Source organism: Sciurus carolinensis, chromosome 17 (genome assembly GCF_902686445.1).
Source record: "Sciurus carolinensis chromosome 17, mSciCar1.2, whole genome shotgun sequence".
NCBI lineage: Eukaryota > Metazoa > Chordata > Mammalia > Rodentia > Sciuridae > Sciurus > Sciurus carolinensis.
The window spans coordinates 32,423,660-32,451,222 of record NC_062229.1 but is presented as its reverse complement, the minus strand read 5'-3'; the positions used below and the strand labels follow the sequence as shown (position 1 = coordinate 32,451,222).

At 41.4% G+C, this 27,563-nt stretch overlaps 1 protein-coding gene and 1 non-coding gene across 2 annotated transcripts; one reads left to right on the top strand and one right to left on the bottom strand.

Annotated features, from left to right (window-relative positions):
* Positions 1 to 1,959: 1,959 nt before the first annotated feature.
* On the bottom strand, positions 1,960 to 27,563 carry Dclk3 (doublecortin like kinase 3). The gene is made up of 4 exons (XM_047531984.1): positions 25,866 to 27,563; positions 8,377 to 8,509; positions 5,169 to 5,336; positions 1,960 to 2,587 (listed from the first exon to the last, which is right to left on the bottom strand). The coding sequence occupies exons 1-4, from the start codon at positions 27,303 to 27,305 to the stop codon at positions 2,394 to 2,396; spliced, it is 1,935 nt and encodes a 644-aa protein (XP_047387940.1). The 5' UTR covers positions 27,306 to 27,563; the 3' UTR covers positions 1,960 to 2,393.
* Trnav-cac (transfer RNA valine (anticodon CAC)) lies at positions 18,443 to 18,515 on the top strand. Its single transcript has one exon. It is a non-coding gene; the product is annotated as a tRNA-Val (tRNA).

Sequence of the window (27,563 nt, the reverse complement as noted above, 5' to 3'; positions counted from 1 at the left end):
AAGACAAGGATCATCTGTAAATAGATAGTGAGTGTAGACAAAGATGCCAAGGGAGAGAAGGAGGTCTGCGACAGACTTTGAGGAACTTCAAAGGTATAATAGACCTTTATTGAGGTATAATAGACCCACAGTAAAGTGCACATATCAAAAGTGTACAATTTGATAAGTTTTGACATATATTAACCCCATGAATCCATTATTACACTCAAGATAATGAACATAACCATTAACCCACAGTTACTAGCTGTGCTTTTGCATTTCTCTTTCCCTTCTCTCCCCATCTCTGTTCCCAGGTAACCCCTGATTTGCTTCTGTCACGACGTTTTGTATGTAAGTGAAATAATCCAATAATAATCCATATATAGTCCGATAATCCAGAATAGTAAGTATATAAATGGAATAATTCAAATGCCAAAATCCAAAAATCAGGAAAATGTGGCATTACAAATGTCAACAGGAGAAATGACTGTAGAGAAAGCAGTCAATAGGATCAAATGATAATAATGAGGATGGGAAAATTGTTTTGGATTTAGTAACATGAAAGTAACTAGCACCTTATCAAATTATGTTCCAGTAGCAATGGAATCCAGTGCTGGCCTTTTTCAAATTTTTAGAATTAGTATCATTGCACACCCTGCTGGGCAGTACCCTCTTCTTAGGGCCTGAGTCTCAGGGTCCCTTCTCTGAACTCCTGAGGTTAAAGTACCAGCTGGTTTCTCTTGGAACAATTTCAGGTTTCTACTAGGTGTCACAAGTTTGGTTCCCTGGAAAGCCAATTCTGGCCCAGATTTGCATAGCAAAAATTCCTAGGGAGTCTCAGGATCATCACCCCTGGGAGAAAAAGGAAAGAAGTCAGACCAGAAAAGAGAGAAGTTAGACTATGATGCAGTTTTAGCTATGGCTAGTCCAAACCCCACAGGGAGCTCAGAAGCTAGCTGGCCTTTCAGCATCACCCCCAGCAGGCAAAGGTCTGAACCTTCATTCATTACACAGACTAGGTATTGGATATGGCCTGCCTCAGGAGGGATCTGTGGGCTAACTCTTCCCAGCGAAGGGGGATTCCTGTGGAGGTCTGACAACTGCCGTCTGTCAGATGGCAGCACCCAAGCAGGCTATTCCCTCCATTTTGAAGGAAGAACTAGGTGGCACGTTCCAGCCTCCCCTACAAGGAATTTCTCCTCTGAGCTTCCAGGACCTAATCACCCCAACCCTTCCCTTGGTCCTCTACTTAGGAACGGAAACTACTTCCTGCAGCTACTATCTCTAAGTTGTTGCAGAGCCTCCTCTCTGCATTCTCCACTTTCCAACACCTGTTTAAGCAATTTCTTTTACTAAATTCTCTAGCACTCTTTTCCTAATACAGTCCTCCACCCAGATGACTCCAATAGTGATAGGTAAGGTAGAGCAGGAGTGAGAAGCCCACACTTCTGAGTCTGTGGCCCACTGACCAGGTTGCACATGATCTGGAAAGGTTAGTTAGGGCAATACCAGAATGTTTGCTCACACATACCCCCAGAGTCATCCGAACTCTGGAACATGTGCTCTGTGCCCTCCATATGTATGCCCTGCAGGTGGGAATGTGCCCCAACTCACACTCCTTCAAATCTCTGTGGAATCCATTCACTGCATTTCCGACATCCTAATGAACTAAATGGCTTCCTTGTGAGCTGAAATATTAATAGTCACAGTATGAGTGCCTGAATTCAGGTAGTAGTGACATAGGCTCAGGGCAGAAAAACAATATAAATAGGTATTGTAGAAGCAAGAATGATTGATTTCTCCTTTCCATTTTTCAGACTGCACCAGATCTGATTTCTGGTCACACTACAATGCTAGGTTAGCACATCCTAAATATAAACAGCTCCTATTAATTTATCAAGTGTCCATCACATTTATATGTAGTCACGTCGGCTTCAGGGGATGCATCTGGACTATCATTCCCTGACTCTCATCACTAGCATTAAGAAGCAATCAGAATACAGATCCACTTCTGTTATTCAGAGCACATTTTATTGACACAGAAAGACCATGATCCACCTTATTAATTTCACGGGGGAGTTTAGACACTAGTAAGCACCGCTCTTGTAATACACCACAAACTTGATCACATGGAGAAAGCAAAACACATCATAATTACCAAAATCCCACACTAATAACAATGCTTACCCCAAAGAAAGTATTAAAGACTTTAAATATACAAATCTAAAAATATGTTACAACATTTAACATGAAAACTCAGTTTATTTTTTCATATACTTTGAAATAAACTGAGTGTCTCTTCTCTGATTCTTCAATTATGTGAAGAAGTCCATTTCATTGCTTCTCCCTCAGACTTTCATCCTCTTCTACTTTCTTGAGCAGAACTGAGGCTGATCAGGTGCCCATAGCTGGGGCTATGATGCCTGCTCTGCAGCCCTCTTGTGCTGGCTCCGGATGTGGCCCTCACTGCTGGGGGACACCTCTTTTTGCAGGTTCACTGTGCTGGTCTTTCCAACCATTTCAATCCAAGGATGCTGAAGAACCTGGTGGGCTGTGTAACGCTTTTTGGGATCTACCACCAGCAACCGGCTCACCAGATCTTTGGCAGCTACGGGAGTGGAAGAGATGGAAGAGAGGATACATGGTAAATTCAGGCGGTTCTGAATTTTTTCCTCCCCAGACATGAAAGAACAACCACATCCATGTCAGCACCATGGCTGGCTATCAGGCTCTTTGGTGTTCCAGAAGAGAACAGAACAACCGAAAATGGAGACGTTCTAGACCTACTCCTGACTACTGAGCATCTGAAATCTAGCCAGGGAGACTGAGGAACTGAATTTTCATGTCACTTACTTTAAGCAATCCATATTTAAATTTATCCATGTGTGGCCAACAGGTATTATGTTGAACAGTCCAGCTCTGGGATGTCTGTTCATCTCTCTAGAACCTCAGGGCAAGGCCCACTCCTAACATCTGTGCTCTCAGGGCAAGAGAACAAACAGAGGCCACAAACCATACATCTATGCATCTTAAAGTTTTAAATCAAACTAGCAAGTTTTTAAATAAAATATGTTCTCTCATCCTCCATTGACAAATATGTTTCCATGTAGGTATGGAGAAATGAATCAATAAATAGCACAAATTCAAAATCAATTTCATTTCCTGCCCAGGACCATGGCTGATTTCTAGAGGGATGTGGTGACACCTGATGGGCCAGGTGGCAGAGAGGCAGGACAAAATATTTCTCCCTGGCCTGCTGGCTCTCCCAGCCTGGCCCATAGAGCCTGTTCTTCCAACCACTTGAGGAATGCATAAGAAGAAAACACACACTTGTTTTTCTTGGGTTTTTTTTTTTTTGTTCGTTTGTTTGTTTGTTTGTTGTTTTTTGGTACTGGGGATTGAACCCAGGGGCACTTAACCACTGAGCCATATCCCCAGCCCTTTTTTATATTTTATTTAGAGACAGGGTCTCACTGAGTTGCTTAGGGTCTCACTAAGTTGCTAAGGCTGGCTTTGAACTTACTATCCTCTTGCCTCAGCCTCCCCAGCTGCTGGGATTACAGGCATGTGCCACCATACCGGGCGAAAACACTTTTTTAAACCTTTCTTGAAGGATGCCTCTTTATCAAGATCAGCTGCTCAACCACCAATCACCCCTTCCCCACCCCACTATGCAGCTACCTCTAGAGCACAAAAGCTATGGATTGTCTCCTATTCCACCCACTAAGTTCAAGTTGGGCAAATTCTGCCCACAAAGTGCCCCGGTCCCACCCTGACCAGCATTACTCCTTCAAGGTCCTCAGAAGACTCGGAGGCTGAGAGGCCAGATTTAAACTGAGACTTCTCAGACTCTCATGTTAGCACCACGTGCTGGCTAGCAGGCGCTTGGATTCTAACACTATTGTCCAACAGAAGATGAAGACATTCTAGACCTATTCTATGTACTCATGACTACTGAGCATTTGAAACCAGTGAGATTCATACTTATCTACATTAAGTATGTAGACATACAATGTATAGCCTTATTTGACCAACTGATGATTGGATACGCCACCCCCCACCTCGAGCTCTCTCTACACTCTCCAAACAGTCATTCCAAGGTCACCCTTTGGCACAGGGGGATGAGGCTGAGAGAAGAAGCCTCTCAGACCTTGAAGTGGGCGTGGGCCATGTGGATAGGGAAGATGGCCTCTGGGCTGTGGGGGACACATCTCCATGGCTACACAGTCGCCTCACTCTGTGGGGAGAGTATAAACAAAGCAGAGCCCTCATAGGAATGGGGACCAGTTCAGAAGTATCCATGCCCAAATCTAAGGACCATGCTGCAGAGGACTTCAGTTCCCAAGTTGCCATTGCCCTGCTCGGGTCAGACCCTCACTCCACTGAGAGCAAGCCATGCCTCTCCTTACCTTATTTAAGAGGGAAAGTGAAGCTTTTCCCTTTCCTCAGTCCCCAGTTCTAGGGAGGAGGTAGAAGCTGGAGATGGAGGCAGTTCAATGAACTAATCTTGACAAAATGAAGTCCTCACTCCTGTCCAACTTTCTAAGTTCAAGACTCAAACCCCACAATATCCAGTTCTCAAGTTCATAAGGGTGGTAACTAGTAGAAACAAATCAGTAGAGATGAGGGGAGAGATTCCATTTGGAATCCGATACAATTGAAGATCAAAGGGAGAAGGACCATGGATGTATCCAGCTCACTAAAAAGTAGTGGAGACCTACACCCCTTACCTTGCAAAGTCCCTGCACTCCAGGTGCACCCCCACAAGACCCCTAATTATTCACATGCACATCAAGTACTTTGAGTCCTTCCATCAGCAATACTTATGGATATAAAATGGCCTTTCTCTTTCCAAACAAGAGTTATGTTCCTGATATTTTTCAGTTTTGAGGTTCTTTAATGACCTTAAGGGAAAGTAGTTGGTTACTGCAACTGATACTTAGATTTTTTTCTTTAACTCTCAAAGCAAGTCATGTCTTCAGAGTGCTACACAAACCTACATGAAACAACTGAGGAAATAAAGGTTGAGGCACGGCACGTTGACAGCCCAGATCCATGCCAGGCACTGTAGTGGCCTTCTGTGTGTCTTCTCACATATTTATCTGAAAACCTGCTTTGGGGTCAGAACCCAGAAGGGATCCTAGTCCCCTATCCCCTCCTCCCCTGTATGCGGAAGCTCCTAATCTCACCATCAGAGATATTGTCCCAGTAAGGAGCAAGGAACTCGAAGTGGCCCAGCTGGATGATGTTAAAGAGCTCATCCTGGTCCCTGTCCGGGCTGCGGAAGGGAGGGAAGCCACACAGGAGGATGTAGAGGATCACGCCAGCAGCCCACATGTCCACCTCCAGTCCATAACCTGCACAAAGGCAGAAACACAAGTGAATCTGAGACCAGACGGGATCAAATGTGAAGAAATAAATGACAGAAAACTGTAGTTCTCAATAATTGTAAGTCACAAAGGACCTCAGCTCTCAGTAAGTAAGGGCTGCTTCCAAACTCATGGTGGGCTTTACCACCCTTCCCTTGTGCCAACTCCTACAAGCAAGGAGTACACACCAAGCACCAGACTTTGAGTAACAAAGTGGACTTGGACCTCTGCCACTTTTACAATCCTTTATCACTAGTCTTTGAGAAACTAAGCACAGAAATTGAAAGCAAGCGTGTGGAAACTTACAGAAATTTGATAAGTTATAACATTCAACTGCATGATCCATAGACATGTCTCAGTGAATAGAACATAGGTCAGTTCAGGTGTTGTCAACATGCATGATAAGTCACATGTGGCACAAGCTATATTCTAGCTACACGCAGTAAGATCATTCATGAGTTCACATTGTATTGGAAATTTAAAACCCTAAGCTACCTCAAGAATAGTTTGAAAATTACTTCTAGCAGTCTATTTCCTGTCTATTCATTATCTTTTCCCTAATTAAAAAATATATTGATCTTTTTAATGATTATTAAGACTTTCTTGTGCATATAAGCACACACACACACACACACACACACACACACACGGAAATATGCTTCTTTTTTTTTTTTACACAAAATCAGAATCACATTGTACATAACACATGTTATCCCCTATCTCATTCACCTAATATTGTATCATGGCATTTCCTATATAAAAATTTTCCTAGGAAGAATATAAAAAATACTCTTCATAAATGTGATTCATAAGAGCAGTCAGTATATTGTAATTTGTCATTTTCCAGTATTGTAACAACTATAAAGCATTTTCTGATGCACATCCTTACATTTTAAATATTTACATGCATCTGAGTATATTCTTAAAATAACATTATAGAAATGAGTTGTTTTTTTTTTTGTTTTTTTTTTTTTCCTTCTGAGGTGCCGGGGATTCAAACCGCAGCCCTTGTGCATGCTAGGCAAGCACTCTCCAACACAAGCCATTTCTTCAGCTCCACTTTATAGAAATGAAATGCATAAAATAGTATTTGATACACACCAATCACCCTCCCAAAAGTTGTAGCAGGAATATATATGTTTACAAATGCTTTTTTGCCTTTAGAAAAGGTGAACACTTGGCAGCTTTTTTTTTTTTTTTTTTTTTTTTTAGATCTACACAATGCCTTTATTTTGTTTGTTTAGTTTTTTTTTTTTTTTTTTTTTTTTTTTTATCTGGTGCTGGGGATCAAACCCAGTGCCCCACACATGCTAAGCAAGCACTCTACCACTGAGTCACAACCCCAGCCCACACTTGGTACCTTTAATGTGAAGTTAGATATTTGTTATTAAGCCCCAGAGAAAGTTTGTCAAGATACAAATATACATTAAGAAGATATGAAGGGCCTAAGTCACGAATGATACCTTTTAGCTAATTTGATGGCATCTGCTCAGTTCTCAACTCTCTTTTACTCTTGGTGGGGACTGATCCGCTGGGCCTCCCCATCGTCTTGCAATCTGCCGTTGGTTTCTGCGACACTGCCCTTTCCTGATCCTCTTCCTGCCTTCAGGCAGCCCCGTCCTCTGCCAGCCCCTCATTCCTTCTCTCATACCAGAACATTTGACCTTTCTCAAGAATCCATGCTTTGCTGTCCGCTGGCATCACTGAGGGGCTCACTGTCTCCCCAGTTCAGTCACCGTTTTCGTGAGTCTCAAAACTACATGTTCGTTCCATGGCCCCTGCCTCCTTGCCAAGTGGATGACTCCGTGTATCCATCCTGATACAGTGTCGAGCACACTACACTGTCACTGAACACACTCTGAACACCTTGTAAGGTTAGCGTGTTCAAAATTTAACTCATCCCATCCCCCATCCTCCGAAAGAGGTTTTCTTTCCAACACCCTGTTTTAGTTGATATTACCACCAACGTTGGATTTCCCCACAAGTTTATGTTGTCTGTTTGCTTTTATCCAGTTCTTCAATGTTTCCATTAAAATGTTTACGTCCCTTAGTATTCTCCCATCTAATTTAAATCAGTTACCATGTAAATCTCATTTAAAACCAATTTTAAACCAATTGCCATAAGAGCCACATTACAGTGGCTACTCTGCTGACCATTCCAAGTTTAAACACCTTCCCGTTTGTGGTGACCTAGGCTCAGTCTACCCAACCAAATGTTTCAAGTCTACTGAGGCATCTTCTCAATATCTCTACTACCCAACCTTGTACATGTGCTGGTCTCATCATCTAAGCTTCCCTGGTGCCTCTGCTACTAGGAATCTACCCCTCCCTTCTCCCTACCACCAAGCCTACAACCTATCCAGAGCTTTTCCATCTTACCTAGGATGAGTAAACCCTTCTTCAAGAGTGCCACAGTAGTCCAATAGTCACATATGTGGAATCATACAATAATCATTTCCTTTTTATTTATTTTGCAGAGTATGTTGCTAAACCAGTTCATTAAACCCTCACAAGATATGCCAAGAGGTAACAAATATTCATGGAGTTTGAATTGGGATCCCTTTTTCTTTAAAATGCATGACTTGATTACGCCATGTACAGACAGAGAAACAACATGTATCCCATTTGTTTACAATAAAAAAAAAATGCATGACTTGATAAAGGAGTTTTTAAACCAAGTACCATAGAACTCTTTCAGTTCTGTCCCATTTGAGGTAGCATTGGGTCAGCAGCAAGATGGCCTTGCTTGCTTCAAGTTCTCCACCATCTTTCATCTCACTGTCCTGCCTAGACACACACACACACACACACACACACACACACACACACCTGTCCTCTGTAAAAAGGGCAGCCCTGATGAGGAAAAAGTTCTCCTGTTCCAAATATTTCCATTAAAAATCTGAGTCCAAGCCTCAATTCCAATTCTCTGAGATTTTAACTGCTCCAGATTCAAAAATACTAAATACTAAAAATAAGACATTTGTTAGTAGGAGCGCTACAGTCCCACAGAGCAATGTGTAACACTTACCTTTCTCAGAAAGAATTTCAGGCGCTACATAAGTTGGAGTCCCACACACAGTAAATATAGGTCTCACCACGTGCTTTGCAAGGCCAAAATCAGCCAGTTTCAAGGTGGTTGATTTGTCCTCATTTCGCTGAACCTGTAAGGAACCAAAATCTCCAAACCATTAAAACTGCGATGAGAACTGAGGAATACTAATGAGACAACAAGCAAGGTCAAGGCAGGCAAACAGTGAACCTACCCAAGCCTAAGTTCAGCCCAACTCTGACAAATCATCCCACTTGACCTCAGAGGCAAGTGCTCACAATTTCAACTAAAAAACTAAATGAGGTTGACTGTGCCATCTACCAACAGAGTAGTCAGAAGCAGTTATTTAAATTTATTAATTAAAACTCAGTCTCTCAGCTGCTCTGGGCACATTGCAAGTACCTAACAGTGCCCTGTGACTTGTGGCTACCATATGGATAGTGCGGAGAGAGAACCTGTCCATCGTTGCGGACAGTCCTATTGGACAGCACTGAGTTGGAACAAGGATCAGTGGATACTTTGAGTACAGACTAGCTTTTGTGAAAACTAGAAAAAGCCTGTGGGCATGCAAAGTCATGTGGACATGGACAGAAGTGGGGGAGAACTGGGAATTAGAATGAAGAAGTAAGCAAAGAGCAGGAAAGGGTGGCTAAATACAGGTCCTAATTGGGAGGCATGGGGTCTTAAGAACCAAACAGGCCAGAAGTCTGAATAATTCTAAGTCCAAGATTGGCAGTTAATGGTTCTGGACAAATTTCCTTACTCATGTGACCCTTCTATTTCATCATTCATTAAAAGGAAAGAGGAGGGGCTGGGGTTGTGGCTCAGTGGGAGAGCACTTGCCTAGCATGGGTGAGGCACTGGGTTCAATCCTCAGCACCACATGAAAATAAATAAATAAATACATGTTTTAAAAGTCACAGCTCAAAAAGAAAAAAAAGGAGGAGATCATAATTTCCAGCAAATATGATTGTGTCGGGAATAAAGTGTTCACCCTAAGATGACCAATAATCCCAGTTTACCTGGGACTCCCACCAGGTTTTAGAGAAAGATAGAATCAGTCATTTTTTAAAATAGAGAAGAGACACAGTTGGCCTTGAAGCAAAAATTAAAGACAGGCAGTCAGTGTAGATAGGTATTCAGGTCGGATGGAGAAAACGGAGGCCGGTTTGGGTGCAGGAAGTTGGAGACTGCCCCTGGGAGATTGGAATGTTGAAGTCTCCAGAGCCCTTTGATTACCAAGCTTATCTGCTTCCTGCTGGATCAGTCCACCTGGTCCTTCCCCCTGCCCACCTGCTTCTCACCTTTTGGCCGTCCCACTGGCATCTCCTGGGCCTAGCCATATATGTGGGAAGGAGAGAGATAAGAGGGAAGAGGACAGGAGAACAAAGAAAGTCTAAAATGTATAAAAGGGGCAGGACACTCTCACTTCTTGGGATATCAGGACACCAGCTATGACCCCCTTCTCCCTCTTGGGAGAAATCCGTGTTACTTACTTTTTAAATAAAACCTGCTTTATTACACTTGCCTCAGCACTTTTCTAATATTCAAACTTCAACATTTGAGGAAGCAGAACTTGTCACCAATAATCAGGGGTATCACCCTCACACTGAATGAGGACCGTCTCAACTCCTCCCTCTGCGACCCCATCAAAATTGATCCCATCTAAGATTCATTTCTTTGACCAGGCCTTTCTAATCCCTGGCAAACCAGTTCTACCACCAAGTTAATATGTCCTATCCTTCACCCTCAAGAGATTTGCATATAAGATAATGATTATTAGGAAATGTTAGCTCTTAACCTAAAAGAAAAGAATCTGAAAAGGTATGCCTAATAAGCATTTAGGTCACTATGCAAGAAATAATAAAAACTAAAAGTATGTTACAATTCACATTTTTAAAAAGAAAAAGAAAAGAAACGAACAATGGGAAGGCAACCCAGCATCTCTTGCTGCAAGTTCAAAATGTATTCCATGGAAGCAGTTTCCATTTGGAGAGAAAAGTTAAATAATTGATGCAAATCAAAACTCCAGCCTCCTTCCATACTAGTTGGTACCTACAATCAGATCAAAGATCAACTTCCCATATCTCATCTTAGAATCTGATTGCTTTGGACCAACGGGGAACTCAACACTCAGTTAGCTCCTTATGTGAAAATTTACTGGGATAAACCTGGGCAATTTTATCCAAGTAAGATACCTATTGGTGCCACCAGATATATAAGAGAAATTACCAACTTGTCTGCAGGCACATATCCTCACATCTCTTCTGGAACTGAAGCAAAGATTCCCTATGGTCCGAGCAGCACTTGGGTCAGGAGGACACTAGGGGAACTCTGGTTCCCCCTGTGCTTCATGAGCCATGGGCAACACCTGGCAATACAGGGTAAAACAGCCATTCCCCAGTTTCTACTGGCCAGAATCAGTTCTCTGCATTTGCTCTGGTTCCTGTCAGTGAGCTGACATCTCTATAAGCAGCATGTGTCTTAATTACTGAGCTTGAGTCATCGCTGCACAATCTAATCAATGTCTCCATAAATGACCCGAACAAATGGAAAGTCATAGATTTAGAACTAAAACACAATTCCATTTGGACTGTATATATAGATAGACATAGCCCAAAAGGGGACAAAGGAATCATTTAGACTAGAAAATCTAGTTTGGAAGGGAAGAAAAACAAAATAATGTAATGCCTATAATTGCCAGATGGAGCATCCACATTCATCACATTTGCTGGATAACTATTAGAAAGAGAGAGAGAGAGAGAGAGAGAGAGAGAGAGAGAAACAATTATATATAGATATAGATATAGATATAAATATAGATATATCCTGTGATTTGAATAATGGCCTCTGACTCTCTTATGGCTGTGTTGCACTAAGAACTACCTATGCAAAGATGGAGGTCAAGATGGCCCACTCGTTATGTTGACGCTGGCCCCAGCAAACTCCGTGCAAAGGCTTAGAGTTATCATTCAAGGCCTTGAGTTCAAGCACCAACTCCAGGGAATGGAGAATTCTGAGCAAAACAAGATGACCTTGATGTCTCTCCAGTCCTGCATCTTTCAGATTGCCTGCTTTGCTGAAACTTTCCCACAAATAACCTTTTGAAGAAACATATATAATAAACGTGCTGAGCTAGCTCTGGGTCACTGTTTCTCCATTGGAGAACAGTGTCCCACCTAGCCCCACCTTTGTCTATGTGTGTCTGTTTGTCTTTTCCTCATCCCCCATCGCCCCTCATCCGGTATCTTCTGAATTAATGGCCATGCCTCAGAGAGAGAGATGAGAGGGCCGTGGCAATATCCCTCAAAAACATTTGTACATATTCCCAACCAAACGGTTAGCATTGAACCTACCAAAAGAAGGTGTGTATTCCTATTACAAAATAAGTCAAACATTCCCTTCCTCAAGGAAACCCCCAATTCCCAAACCTGGCTCCACGGAGCCAGTACCAGTAGGAGATTAAATATTTTGGAAACCCAGGCTTTGATTTTGAAAATATATTATGTTAAATGTCCAGATACTGAAGAATACATTTTCAAAATGACAGATCTGTTTTTATGGTACTTTATGGGTCTGTCTTAAAATACATTATGCCTCCTCCTCTCTCTTCCCTTTAGGTCTCAAGACCACCCCATAACATCCACCAGCACATGCACAGGACCCAGGGGTTTAAGATGAGTGTTTGTCTCTTCCCCAAAGTGTTTTCCATTCTTCTCCCACTTCTGCCGTCAGGAGGCATTATTCTTCAGTGCTGTCATTTATCTCACCTATGTAAGCAGCCTAACTGCATTTAAGTTCATGTGCTGATTGTGAATTTTTTGGTTTGCTTTTGCTTTTCCACAGGCATCTTACATTCCAGCTTCAGAACACTTCCTGTCTTAATCCTTGAAATGAAATAAGTGATGTCCTCCTGGGGTCATTTTCCTCCCACATTCTATGAGAGTCCAGAGAGGAGGTGCATCACATATTGGTTCAGAATTCCACCCCAGCCCTGTTGGGGCGACAGTGAATAAGGACAGGACCCTTCCAAAGATGGAAAATAAGCACCATGACCCCCCTCCACCAGTTATCCTTTGGGCTTCTCTGTGTTAACATCCCAGGATCCCCTAGCTAATCCTTGAAGGAACTACTTCTCTGATCCTCGCCCTCTCTCTCACTCCTCCCTACTCTGACCAACACCAAAAGCATCACTTGGGAGCTTATTGGAAATCTCAGTCACCCAGATCCAAACAAAATCAGCATTTCTGCAAGATCCCAAAGGGAGTCATGTGCACAGCAACATTCTGGGGGATCCCTATGTCAACATGACTCTTTTGACCACAAATGTCCAAAATGAATGCCACACACCAGATGCAATTTGATCAGGGTGGTGGGCCTCAGACCTCCCAGCTGACCAATCATTGGGAGGCCATAGGGGCAGCCAAAGGCCTCACTAAATGTCCCACTCCAGTGTCCTTCCCTTAGAAAGCCTTCCTGGACTTTCCTGGGCTTAGTGGAAGTCCTGCTCAGAGCTCGTGGCACATACTTCCCTTGCCTCACCCCACAGACCCCTGTCTCTATCTCCTGGTTCTGGGTCATGCTTCTGCAGGGGCTGTTGGAGCCTCCCTTAACTGCCAAGATGTAGGGATTGCTTCATACAGTGTCATGACTGTTGCCTGTCTGTATCTATCTCCCCTCTTCCAGCCACACCAAAGTGTTCTGCTTAGAATCCAGGTGATCTATACTACTGACATAAGCTTCCAGATAAACCCTTCTCTAAATAAGATTTAAAGCCTCAAGAGAAATCCTCATTGTTCTGAACAATTAGCTTCCACTCTGTCCTTCAATAGTACATCAATTTAAATATGATCTTGTGATTTGTTTCATTTCTGAACAGAAGATGGCAGCAGAGTATATGCCAAACATCAAACTGCCTTAAAAGGACCTGGGTAAAGCTCGGTATTTTTGCTAATTTCTTACTTGATCCTTCAGGGTTCTTTTAACCTGTTCCCTCCAAGGTTCATTTTCAACTGGCCACAAGGACAGAAACCAAATCTTGGAAACCAAATCACATTAAAGTGCCAGTGCCTGAAATCAATTTATATTATAGCAGTAAAAGAGAGTGTCATCAAAAAATGGCTGAAAAAAATGAGTAGGGGTAAGGTCTTCCCAGGGACCTGTCACATCATGAGCCTATGATGTGACTCAGGGACTTACATACTACATCATCTTTTTTCTATGAATTAACATCTCATATGCATTCAGCAAATATTAATTCAATGCCTAGCATGTGCCAGGTACTGCTGTAGATATTAAGAATAGAGCAGTGAATGAAACAGATAAAGTTCTTGCTCTCAGGACGCCTCTTTTCTACTTATAAACAGTATTTAACTAAATCGGTGATGTCAGGCAGTGGTGAGTATTAAGAAAAAGTGGGATAAAGGCTATGTGGTTATTTATGTTTAAATAAGATTTAAAATCCAGTGCCTTAGACATAAAAGGTACATTTTAAATGTTCATGATGCTACCAGACACTGGATTTCAGTAATAACATGAAATAAACAGAGGACACTTCCATCATCACTGGACCATGTAGGCATAGGCAGTGGTGGGGGTTGGAATTTTAAACAGGGTGGCTTAAGGAAGGACCCCCTAAGGAAGTAACATTTGAAAGAAGTTGGGGTGAGCCATATTAAGATCTGAGGAGTGAGTTTTCAGGTGGAGGAAACAGCAAGTGCAAAGGCCCAAGGGTATGTGTGGCACAATATAGAAACAGCCAGCAGGATGGAGCAGAGCAAATGAAGGGAATCTATAAAAGGAAGACTGGGACCACACTATGCAGGACATTCTAGATCATGGGAATGAACTTGACTTTCACTCCCTTTGGCAGGACGCCAGGGGCAGCTCTGAGCATATCAGTTACCATGAACCCATCTGGTTCAGAGATGGCTAGTCCCACTGAGGAAGACATGGACAATGAACTGTGGGTGCTTCTGGGTCAAGTCTGCTAACCTCACATTTTACAGCACATTTTAGGTCACCAACAAGTTGTCTGATTGGATGAGAATCTCAAACTCAAGATGTCGGAAACATCACTCTGACCCTGCTCTCCTCTCCCAGAATTCCCCTGAGAACAACCCCATCATTACAGGAAGATAGTCATATCTCAACTTAAAAAGATACAACCCTCATTTTCTCTGCATCCCCCTTAGCTACTATCCCATTTCTATAATCTCCTTGACACACACACACACACACACACACACACAGAGAAAAGGTGTCTACACACACAACCTACAGTTTCCCACATTCCATTCTGTCCCTTCAGATGACCACTTCTCTCTACCCACCTCTGTGCCCCAAGACCAAGCCACCATCACCTTGTGCTAGAGCCCAGCAAGGAGCCCACCCCAGCTATGGCAGAGGGCTCCTCACCCCTTACCCTCACATTACCTGGAACTATGGGACTTCTGGAAGGAGATAAAATGGAAATAGGGGTTCGTGTTCATGCCATTGGGCAAGTCGATCTCAGACCTCAGAAGCTTGTAGAAGACATTTACTGAGCTGCTTCAGAATAAGGGCATATTTAAGAAACTTAATCTTGGATCCTCAGATGGCTCACAGGAGTATACTCTCTTAGGTGAAAACTCACACAAACATGAGAATAATAAGGAGGCCTGGGGTTGTAGCTCAATGGTAGAGTGCTTGTCTCACTGGGTTTGATCCTTAGGACCACAAAAAAATAAATATATAAAAAGATATTGTGTGTCCATTTACAACTAAAAATATTTTAAAAAAGAGAATAAGGGTCAGAGAAGGAGCTCAGAATGTACATAAGTAAAATGATCTGTGAAATAAAGGAGGATATAAGAGAGAAAATGCAGGCAACAAAAGACCACTTCAATAAAGAAATAAGAGAGCAAATGCAGGTAGCAAAAGATTGTCTCAATAAAGAGATAGAGATTTTGAAAAAAAAAAAAAAAACAGAACTCCTTGAAATGAAGGAAACAACAAACCAAATTAAAATCTCAGTAGAAAGCATCACCAAAAGACTAGATCACTTCAGGAAATGAAGACAAAATATATACTCTTGAAAATAAAGTTGACCACACAGAGGAGATGGTAAGAAACCATGAAAAAAGCTTCCAAGAATTATGAGATAATATGAAAAGACCAAATTTATTATTATTGGGATGGGGGATGGCACAGAGATACAAACAAAAGGAATGCACAATCTTTCATTAAAATAATATCCAAAAATTTCCCAAACCTAAAAAATGAAATGGAAAATCAAATATAAGAGGCTTACAGGACACCAAATGTACAAAATTACAACAGAACCACACCAATGCACATAATAATGAAAATGTCTAGCATACAAAATAAGGATAGAATTTTAAAGGCCACAAGAGAAAAAGTATCAGATTACATATACAGGGAAACCAATACGTATATCAGCAGACTTCTCAGCCTAGACCCTAAAAGCTAGAAGGGCCTGGAACAACATATTTTAAGCACTGAAAGAAAATGGATGCCGACCAAGAATCCTACTTCCAGCAAAACTAAGCTTCAGATTTGATGACCTTCCATTATAAAGAAAAGTTAAAAGAATTTACAAATAGAAAACCTGTACTACAGAACATTCTCAGCAAAATATTCCATGAGGAGGAAGTGAACAACAACAATGAAAGTCAGCAAAGGGAGGAACTACACTAAAGGAAAAACCAATCAAGGAGAAACCAAGTCAAGTTAAAAACCAAAAATAAAACCAAGTGACTGGGAATACTAATCATATCTCAATAATAACCCTGAATGTTAATGGCCTAAATTCATCAATCAAAAGACACAGACTGGCAGACTGGAATGAAAAACAACAACAAAAAAAGACCCAACAACAATATGCTGCCTACAAGAGACTCATCTCACAGAAACACACATCCACAGACTGAAGGTGAAAGGATGGGAAAAAAACATATCACTCACATGGACTGCGTAAACAAGCAGGGGTTTCCATCTTCATATCAAATAAAGTGGACTTCAATCCAAAGTTAGTCAGAAGGGATAAAGAAGACATTCCATACTACTTAAGGGAACCATACATCAACAAGACATAATAATCATAAATATTTATGCCCTAAACAATGGAGCATCTATTTACATCAAACAAACCCTTCTCAATTTCAGGAATCAAATAGTCCACAACAAAATAATACTGGGTGACTTTAACATACCTCTCTCACCACTGGATAGATGTTCCAAACAAAAACTGAACAAAGTATAGAACTCAATAATACAATCAATAATTTAGACTTAAAAGACATATGTAAAATATTCCATCCATCAATGAGTAAACACACTTTTTTCTCAGCAGCACATGGACCTTTTCTAAAATAGACCATATGTTATGCCACAAAGCAACTCTCAGCAAATACAAAAAAATAAAGATACTACCTTGCATTCTATCAGATCATAATGGAATGAAATTAGAAATCAAAAATAAAATAAAAAAATAGAAACTACTCTAACACATGGAGACGAAATAATACACTTTGAATGATGCATGGATAGCAGAAGACATCAAGGAGGAGATAAAAAAAATTCTTAGAGATAAATGAGAACAATGATACAACATATCAAAATCTCTGGGACACTATGAAAGCAGTACTAAGGGGAAAGTTCATTGCATTGAGTTCATTCATTAAAAGAATAAAATGTCAACAAATAAATTACCTATCATTACATTTCAAAGCCCTAGAAAAAGAACAGATCAACACCAAAAGTAGAAAACATGAAATAATTAAAATCAGAGCTGAAATCAATGAAATTGGAACAAAAGAAGCAATTGAAAAAATTGACCAAACAAAAAGTTGGTTCTTTGAAAAAATAAATAAAATTGATAAACTCTTAGCTAACAAAGAGAAGAAAAGAAAAAACTCAAATTATTGAAATTCGTGAGGAAAAAGGAAATATCACGACAGACACTATTGAGATAATTAGAAACTATTTTGGAAATTAATATTCAAAAAAAATAGAAAATCTCAAAGACATCAACAAATTCTTAGAGACATCTGATCTACCCAAACTGAATTAGGAGGACATACATAATTTAAACAGATTGATTACAAGCAATGAAATAGAAGACACCATCAAAAGCCTACCAACCAAGAAAAGCCCAGGACCAGATGGATTCTCATCCAAGTTCTACAAGACTTTCAAAGAACTAATATCAATATTCATCAAATTATTCCATGAAATAGAATAGGAGAGAACCCTTCCAAACTCATTCTATGAAGCTAGTTTCACCCTAAAACCAAAATCAGACAGACCCATCAAGGAAAGAAAACTTCAGACCAATATCACTGATGAACAATAGATGTAAAAATTCTTAACAAAATTCTGGCAAATCACATACAAAAACATAATAAAAAGATATTGCACCATGACCAAGTGGGGTTCATCCCAGGGATGCAAGATTGGTTCAACATCCAAACATCAATAAATGTAGTTCAATACATTAATAGACTTAATGATAAGAATCATATGATCATTTCAATAGATGCAGAAAAAGCATTTGATAAAATACAGCACCCCTTCACATTCAAAACGCTAGAAAAAATAGGGATAGTAGGAATATACCTCAACGTTGTAAAAGCTATCTATACTAAGCCCAAGGCCAACATCATTCTAAATGGTGAAAAATTAAAAGCATTCCCTTTAAAAACTGGAATAAGACAGGGATGCCCTCTTTCACCACTTCTATTCAATATAGTCCTTGAAACTGTAGCTAGAGAAATTACACAGACCAAAGAAATTAAAGGAATATGAATAGGAAAAGAAGAACCAAACTATCCCTATTTGCCAATGACATGATTCTATATTTAAAGGATCCAAAAAATTCCACCAGAAAACTTCTAGAACTCACAAATGAATTCAGTAAAGTAGGATACAAAATCAATACCCATCAATCTAATGCCTTTCTACACATCAGTGATGAATCCTCTGAAAGAGAAATCAGGAAAACTACCCCATTCACGATAGCCTTAAAAAAAGGGGGGGGGGGGCTGGGGATGTAGCTCAGTTGGTAGAGTGCTTGCCCCACATGCACAAGGCCCTGGGTTCAATTCCCAGCACCCTCCCCCACCAAAAAAAAAAAAAAAAAAACTTGGGAATTAATCTAAGAAAAGAGGTGAAAGACCCCTACAATAAAAACTACAGAACACTAAAGAAAGAAATTAAAGAAGACCTTAAAAGATGGAAAGATCTCCCATGTTCTTGGATAGGTAAAATGAATATTGTCAAAATGGCCATACTACCAAACGTGTTATATAGATTCAATGCAATTCCAATTAAGATCCCAATATCTTTCCACATAGAAATAAATAAAGCAATGATTAAATTCATTTGGAAAAATAAGAGACCCAAAATAGCCAAAGCAATCCTTAGTAAGAAGAGTAATGCAGGAGGCATCTCAATACCAGAACTTAAACTACACTATAGAGCAATAGTAACAAAAACAGCATGGTATTGGCACCAAAATAGACAGGTATACCAATGGTACAGAATAGAGGACACAGAGAAAAACCCACATAAATACAGTTATCTCATACTAGACAAAGGTGCCAAAAACATACAATGGAGAAAAGATAGCCTCTTCAACAAATGGTGCTGGGAAAACTGGAAATCCATATGCAACAAAATGAAACTAAACCCCTATCTCTCACTCTGCACAAAACTCAGCTCAAAGTAGATCAAGGACCTAGGAATTAGACCAGAGACCCTGGGCCTAATAGAAGAAAAAGTAGGCCCAAATCTTCATCATGTCAGTTTAGGACCTAACTTCCTTAACAAGATTCCTAAAACTTAAGAAGGAAAATCAAGAATCAATAAATGGGATGGATTCAGAGCTTGGGGTTGTGGTTCAGTGGTAGAGCACTTGCCTGGCATGTGTGAGGCACTGAATTCAATCCTCAGCACCACATAAAAATAAATAAAATAAAGATATTGTATCCACCTACAACTAAAAATAATATTTTTTAAAAAGGAATGGATTCAAACTAAAAAGCTTTTTCTCAGCAAAGGAAACAATCAATAATGTGGAGAGAGAGTCTATAGAGTGGGAGAAAATCTTTATCACACGCACTTCAGATAAAGAACTACTTTCCAGGATTTATAAAGAATTCAAAAACCCTAACACCAAAAATACAAATAACCCAATCAATAAATGGGCTAAGGAACTGAGCAGACATTTCAAAGAAGAAAATATACAATCGATCAACAAATATATGAAAAAATGTTGAACATCTCTAGTAATTAGAGAAATACAAATCAAAACTCTAAGATTTCACCTCACTCCAGTTAGAATGGCAATTATCAAGAACACAAGCAACAAAAAGCGTTGACGAGGACATAGGGGAAAAGGGACACTCATACATTGCTGGTGGGAATGCAAATTGGTGCAATCACTCTGGAAAGCAGTATGGGATTCCTTAGAAAACTTGGAATGGAACGACTGTTTGACCCAGCTATCCCACTCCTTTGTCAATACCCAAAGGACTTAAAATCAGCATACTACAGTGAAACAGTCACATCAATGTTTATAGCAGCTCAATTTACAATAGCTAAACTGTGGAACCAACCTAGATACCCTTCAACAGATGAATGGATAAAGAAACTGTGGTATATATACACAATGGAATATTACTCAGCCTTAAAGTAGAATAAAATTATGGCATTTGCAGATAAATGGATGAAGCTGGATAATATCATGCTAAGTGAAATAAGCCAATCCTAAAAAACCAAAAGCCAAATGTTTTCTCTGATAATTGAATGCTGATCCATAATTGGGGTGGCAGGGCAAGGAAAGATTGGAGGAACTTTGAATTGGGCAGAGGGGAGTGAGGGAGGGGAGGGGAGAGGGAAGGAGGTAGGAAAGATGGTGGAATGAGACAGACTTTATTACCCTGTGTACGTGTATGATTGCACGAATGGTGTGACTCTACATGGTGTACAACCAGAAAAATGAAAAGATGTACTCCATTTATGTATAATGAATTGAAATGCATTCTGCTGTCACGTATAACTAATTATAACAAATAAAAAAAAATTTTAAAAAGAGAACAATAAGGGATTGGTGTTAATAATCTTAACTAAATAACCTGAACTAAAGGCCTGTATCATTGTGTTTTTCTTTAGTGATTTCATGTTATTGCTGAAATTCACATTTTCTGATTTTATTAAGAGTAGCCTAAAAAGATATGCTTCATGGCTATTTTCAATTTTTAATTAACGTGATCTGTATATAAAAATATCCATGAATACTTAGGCCATTGACGAGAAGACAAGGACACCTCTGTCATACAAGCTAAGGGGAAAGGAGATTGAAACTAAAGCTGGTAGAAGTTTTGTTGATCAGGGAGAATTGTGCATTATTGAACCAATAGTGGCAAGGATCATGAGTCCTTCTTGCGTATCACAGTAGAAGCAGATAAAGAACGCAGGGAGTTGAGATCAACAAATTGATTGAGCAGGTCTGCTTCAGAGGGAGAATGGATGAGGAGTATAGCAAGCTGTTTTCCATCCTTCTAGGTTTTCTTTGCCCCTGGGGACAGCAGTCAGTGCCCTATCCTGTCCATACTCAGCAGCTGAACATCTAGATGAGTCCATTCTTCCTAAAAGCAATAAGAGGCCAGCAAGAGGGTACCACCGTTTTCCTCAGTCAAGCCATGATCTGTCTCGATTACCCCGCCACCCCTTCTCCTGGATTCTGATGGTCTTCTAGCACTCCAGAGCTGCAGCAGCTGGGCTGGGGGCAGGGGTATGAGTTAGGGAAATGAACACTCTGCAGGTCAGTTAAGGGGCAGGCTTGCCCACCCTTCTCATATCTTTCAGTCCTGTTTCCAGAGTAAGCACCTGCCATTTCTTGCCCTTGTTCTGGAAGGGATTTTCTTAAATGACTCTGCTCATGCCTGGCACTGCTTTGACCCCTTCCCCCATCCACTCACCCAGTTTTCTTTGCTGGATATGATATCTCAGCCACTGGCTATGAATGACCTGGCCTGTCCATTTCCTGTCCTGTGTGAACCGGTCTGATCAGCTTCACTTAAGCTTCTGTTTGCCTCCTCCCCTTCTTCCCCAGGGCCTAGCCAACACCACCAAGCAGATTCTAACCTCTTTGGGGAACACACTGGCAGAAGCAGCAATTAACACAGATATTTCTGCAAGCTGGAAAATCTCATAATTAAAATTTCTTTTGTGAGACCCCAGGAGTCCAAATAACCCGAAGGGAAGAGGAACACTAGCATCTTATCAGAAATGTGATCGGTAGAAACAGATGAACTTGGTAATACAGGCCTGAAATTTTACTCTCGGACCTAATTATCAGACATCGATATTTCTGTTGATTAAAACAACATGATAAGCTGGCTATCTTCATGAAGATCTCTTATCACATTCAGAAAACCTCTAAAAAGCAACAGTTAACCATTGACCATATAATCAAAAGTTAGTTCTCACATAATCACTTTCCCAAGCTTAGCAAAGACAGGTCTCAATAGAGACAGCAGTCACACATTAAATTAAGAAAGGGTTTGGTGAGATGAATGTATAAAGAAAATGTGTACACAATAGAGTTTTACTCATCCATAAAGAAAAATGAAATTATGACTTTCACAGGAAAATGGATGGAACTTGAGAACATTATGTTAGCAAAATAAGTCAAACTCAGAAGGTCAAGGGTCATTTGTTTTCTCTCATATGTGGAAACTAGAGAGGAAAAAGGAAAAGAAAGGCGTGTGTGTGGGTGGGGATTTCATGAAAATCAAAGGGAGATGAGCAGAGGAAAAGGACCAAGGGGGTGGACTGTGGGGAGGGAGGGGAAGTGCTGGGGAGTGATACTGGCCAACTTATATTCTTATATTGTGTGCATGTACAAATATGTAACAACAAATCTCACCAATATATACAGCTATAATGCACCAATAAAAATGCATAAAGAGAAAAAAATTTTTTAAAGAATTCATTGAGGGGCTGGGGTTGTGGCTCAGTGGTAGAGCACTTGCCTAGCACATGTGAGGCACTGGGTTTGATTCTCAGCACTGAACATAAATAAATAAAAATAAAGGTCCATCAACAACTAAAAAACATTTTCAAAAACAATTCCTTGAATACAAATCAAAGCAAATGAAGAACCTGAACTGATATACAGTAACCACCACAGCAATATATATTAATATTCCATCTTTTAAAAAAATTTTATATGTTTTTAATTTGTTCTAATATTTCATCTTAGAATAAAAACAAGTTTGCAATGTCATTATTATATCAGCAAGCTTAGGGAGGACATCTTTCTAAACACAGACAATAAGCCGATTGTCAAAGCCAACATTATCTTCATCTGTCTGAAAAATCAGAAAGCACTGACATCAGATAACATTTAGACTCCTGATCACAATATCTTGAACTTTACTCACCCAGAAAAAGGACAAACATGTTTTATTTCAATAAATGCAAGCTGACACATTACCCACAGGAGCCCAAATAATTAACCCTTCCTTCAAAAGATGGCTCAAATATGTAGCTTTCTGCAGTTTCTGAAGCCATACCATCACCCATACAGAAATTTATTTAAAATAAAAACTGTAGACCGTCTTCAAAATCAGAAAAGAGAAAAAGGTCTAAATATCAATGAAGATAAAAAACAATAACGCATATTTTGAACTAAAAAATAATAGCTACTCTGCAGTTGCAATCCTCCTTTCCCTGTTTCTCTCTCTCTCTCTCTCTCTCTCTCTCTTTCACACACACACACACACACACACACACACACACACACACACACACACACACAAACCATTGCCCCAAACCACTAAAAGCACACAGGTACTGACACTGAAGTCCATGAAGAATTACCAAAAGACTTCAGAGGCGATCAGCTTGTCCTTACTAAACATATTCCTTACAGTGTCTCTACTTCTTCAAGTGAACTTCTCCATCCATCTACACTCCATGCCATTTAAAATTGCTGGCAAAAGTCCCTTCACACAAGTGAGAGCCTTGATTGCCCAAGAGATGGGCAAAGCAACAGATGGGTTCCAGGAGCTTGTTAGAAAATACAAGCTAAGCTAATTGTCCCCACAAGAAAACAGCCCTATAGGGCAAAGGATCTTGTTCCACACATTTGAGATTGTGTAACTGTGATAATGCTTTAGGAGGCGCATGTCCAAAATATTCAGTGCATGGGAGCCTCTCAAGTCTCTAATCAGTCCCTCCTGCTTAAACAATTTGGTGAAAACAGAAGAGTCATTTATTCAAAACAGACACACACACACACACACACACACCTATTGCAATTCCAAATGTCATAATCAAAAGTTCACAACACATCATACATGGATAATATTTGAGCTCAGACACAAAAGACAGAAATAATTTAAACATGAGTGAAAGAAGGACAAGGGCATCTAGTTAATGCAAAACAATATTTTTTTTCCTGAGAGGATGTTATTTGAAGGTAATTCAGACCACTCAGGCGACCAGTCAAATTACTTCTGCAATTTCAAAAACTGGGCATAAACAAGGTTGTCTGACTTCGTGGTCAACATAGACCTCATTTTGCCAAATAATTAGCTTGATGCACTGTGCGTTTCAGTCTGCTTGCAGAAGCAGTTTAAGACTGGTTAATGTACTGGAGTAATGTTTTCAGAACTGATCTATAGCCATGACAATTCAGGGAAACCAGCGACATCCCTTTCTCCCTGCAAAATACAGCTCACTGAAATCATTTTGTCTCCATTTGCTATTGCTATGTCTGCAGCAATGTGGCTTTGAGTGCTTACTGTGATAGCCAGCTTGATATCAGAGTTGTTTCCAATGTGATGATAATAATAGCAGCTGCCACTGGTGAACTGCTGGCTATGTCCTGCAGTCTGCTGTGGTCTTTATTCATCCATCCAACCTGTGTTTACGTATTAAATCTCTACCGTGTGACAGGACTGTTCTAGGTTTCAGGGTATAGTCTGAATAAAACAGAGCCTCTGTTGTCATGGAACTTTCTTCCCAGAAGAGAAGGAAGACAGGAAAGTGAAGAATGTTTCAGGTGGTGGTCAGGGCTATGGAGAAGATAGTGGGAAACAGGGAGGTCAGTGGAGTAGGACAAGGGATCGGGGAAGGAGGAGGGGAAGGAAAGGGAAGTTATTGGGGAAGGAGGGTGATCAAATTACATGCATGTAGGAATGTGGCGTAATGGATCCCACTATTACGTATAGTTAACATACACCAATACAAATTAAAGGAAAAGAAAAGGAAGAAATAAAAAATTTTAAATTAAAATAAAAAAGTGGAATACAGACGCCAGATGGTGACAGTGTGAGGCTGCTGTCCTGACAAAGACGTCCAGGAATACACTTACGGTCAGACCCGTGGGGTTTATCAACTCACCGCAAAAGGGAGAATGCTGACATCTCAGCAAGAGGGTGTCCAAAGGCCTTCTCATGAGGTTTGGGCTGTGTTACATGATTTAGGGGAGAGTTGAAGAAAGCAAGGGGTTTGCTCTGGATAGTGTCAGGAAATGGAGTCATTCCGGGGTGGAGTACCTTTGTAATTCCCATTTGGAGGTGGGAGGAATGAGGCAAGGCAACTTCTGATCATAATCAATGGTGGGTACATGGCCATATTTGTTGTTATCTGCACGCACACATTATTATAAAGGAGTCTTGATACATCATGGTCACAGGGTGGCCCTATCAGAGGTTGGTGCTCTATAAAACTGTATGTGTTCAACAGTAGAACACCACAGTTGAGCTGGGAATACCAGGCTAGCTCCCCGCAGTCAAGGGCTGCTCCTCTTTCCCATGCTTTATCTGTACTCCCAAGATAAGTGCTATTGTTATTTTTCTCTTAAAAATGAGTAAACTGAGGCTCAGAGAGGTAAAGAGCTTATCCTAAAGTGAGTAACTAAGAAAGCCAGGGTTCAAACCCAGGGTATCTGATTTCAGGGTTAGCCCCTTACCATTCCACACACAGACTCCTGCAAACTATCATCCCTTTAGAATTCCCTGGCAAAATAGTATCCTCAAAAGGGCCGTAGGGAGGGTCTCAGTGAAAAGTCAGTCAATGGTAGGCACCAAGCCTGGGCAGTAGCTGCCACCCATGGACACCCCAGTACCTGGGCCAGAGGATGTGCAAAAGATCAAGAAATTAAGTCTGCCTGGTCACCATCCAAGCAATTTTTTTTTTCTCCCAGGGATGAGGAAACAGTTTTCATTTATTTAAATGGCAAGGTTTATTTTTCAGTAATTTCATCAAAACCAATTTATCTCAGCAACCTACGAAATCTAACTACAGTTTAAAAAATTAGAACAAGTATGCTAAAATAACATAAAGGTAATGTCCAAGTACGTAAAGGTAACAGGATATGAAGCAATTAATATTTATTTTATCCCATTAAAAAAAAAAAAAAACTACCCCACAGTAGCAAAAATGAGGCTTACCAGAAGATTTTCCGGCTTGAGATCCCGGTGGACAATGTTCTTGTCATGCAGGTGGACCAGGGCTTTACATAAGTCCATGATCATGAGAGCAGCCTCAGGTTCCGGAAACTTCACACTTTCTATGATGGCATCAAAAAGGTCCCCTCCCTGCACATACTCCATGATCAGGTAGATTTCTGTTTCTGTTTCATATACCTCGTGCAATTTCACTATGTTGGGGTGAGAGAGGCTCTGGATGATTAAGATCTCACTGTCAACTATGTCCTCCTTACCCTTGAGTTTGGACTTGTCGATGATCTTCATGGCGTAGGCCTGCCTTGTCTCCCGGTGCCTGCACTCCTTCACCACGGCAAAATTCCCATCCCCGATGACCCGGCCCATCTCATAGTGCTTCTCCACATTTGCTGAGATGATGCCCGCAGGCCGCAGCTTCCGGCTGCTGGGCCTTTCTGGCTTGTTCTCTTCTGGCCTTGTCTTGGGCTCTTTCTCTACTCTAGCAGGGGTGTCATCTCTGAGAGCCGCCTTTCTCCCTCCTGATGCACCTGGCTTCTTCTCCTTCTCCGCCTCCTTCTCCTTCTCTCCGGTCCTGGGGAGCTTCTCGGGGTCAGCCTGGGGCTCTCTCAGGAGCCAGCCACCATGCTTGTTCCTGCAAACTTGCTTGGCATCTTTCTTCACATCTCTCTGCCCCTCCTCTGTGGCTGGTGCACTCTCCACCCCATCCTTCTTGGCCTTGGTGGCTCCCTGATGGTGGCTTTCCTGATCCTCTGGGTCTCTGTCTACTTTCTTGTCCGTGCTCTTGCTGGGTCTCCTCAGCTCTTGAGTGGGATTCCTGGGGCTGTTCCTGTGGCTGTCTCCTTTCCACCCTTCCTCCCCGCCTGCAGGGTTTGCCTCTGGAGACCTCCTGCAGCTTCTCGTCCTCACCAGCTTGTCCACGTCGTACCTTTGGCACTTGCCCATGTCCAGCTCGCTGGTCCCCAGGGAGAGCCTCTCCCTCTGCAGGCTCTGCTGGAGCTCCCTCTCTCGCTTGCACTTCTCACATCTGATAATCTCCCCTGAGGTCTTTTCGATCTCCACTCCCAGGTGCTTCTCTCCACTTGCATGCCTCTCTTCCAGAGCGGTTTCCCTGGGCGGCTTGCCACCTGCTTCAGGCTCCCGTCTTCCCCCCACCCACTTCTTCTGGGCCCTCACCTTGTCCTCCAGCACGGGCTCCTGGGGGGACTTCCCCTGATGCCCAATGGCTGCCTTGCTCCCGGCAGCCTCACCGCTGCGCCCCGTCTCCCCACAGTGACCTCCTTTCAGAGTCTTGCCATAGAGTCTGCTTCTCAGCCTTGGAGAAGGGACGTGGCTGTGCTGGGTCAATGTCAGGGCCCGGTTTCTGTTAGGATACAGTTCTTCTACAGCCACCTGAATGCTCTTCAAGGTCAACGGTTCTTTGCCCATGGCTATGAAAGCATCCCCTTCCCTGAAGAAATCAGAGACACTCCTGATTTCCCTGCCCTTCAGGTTAAAGAGCTTCCTCACACGATCATTCTTCCACCTGGGAAAGCCCAAGGCTTCTGAGATGTCTGCTATGAGCTGCTCGAACGTCTGCACCGACCGCCTGTTAAGGAGCAGGGTGACCTTGCGGAGGGGCTGCCCGCCCAGCTTCACTACGGTCACCACCCTGGGCTTCAGTGGGCTGTTCTCAGCCTGGACGGA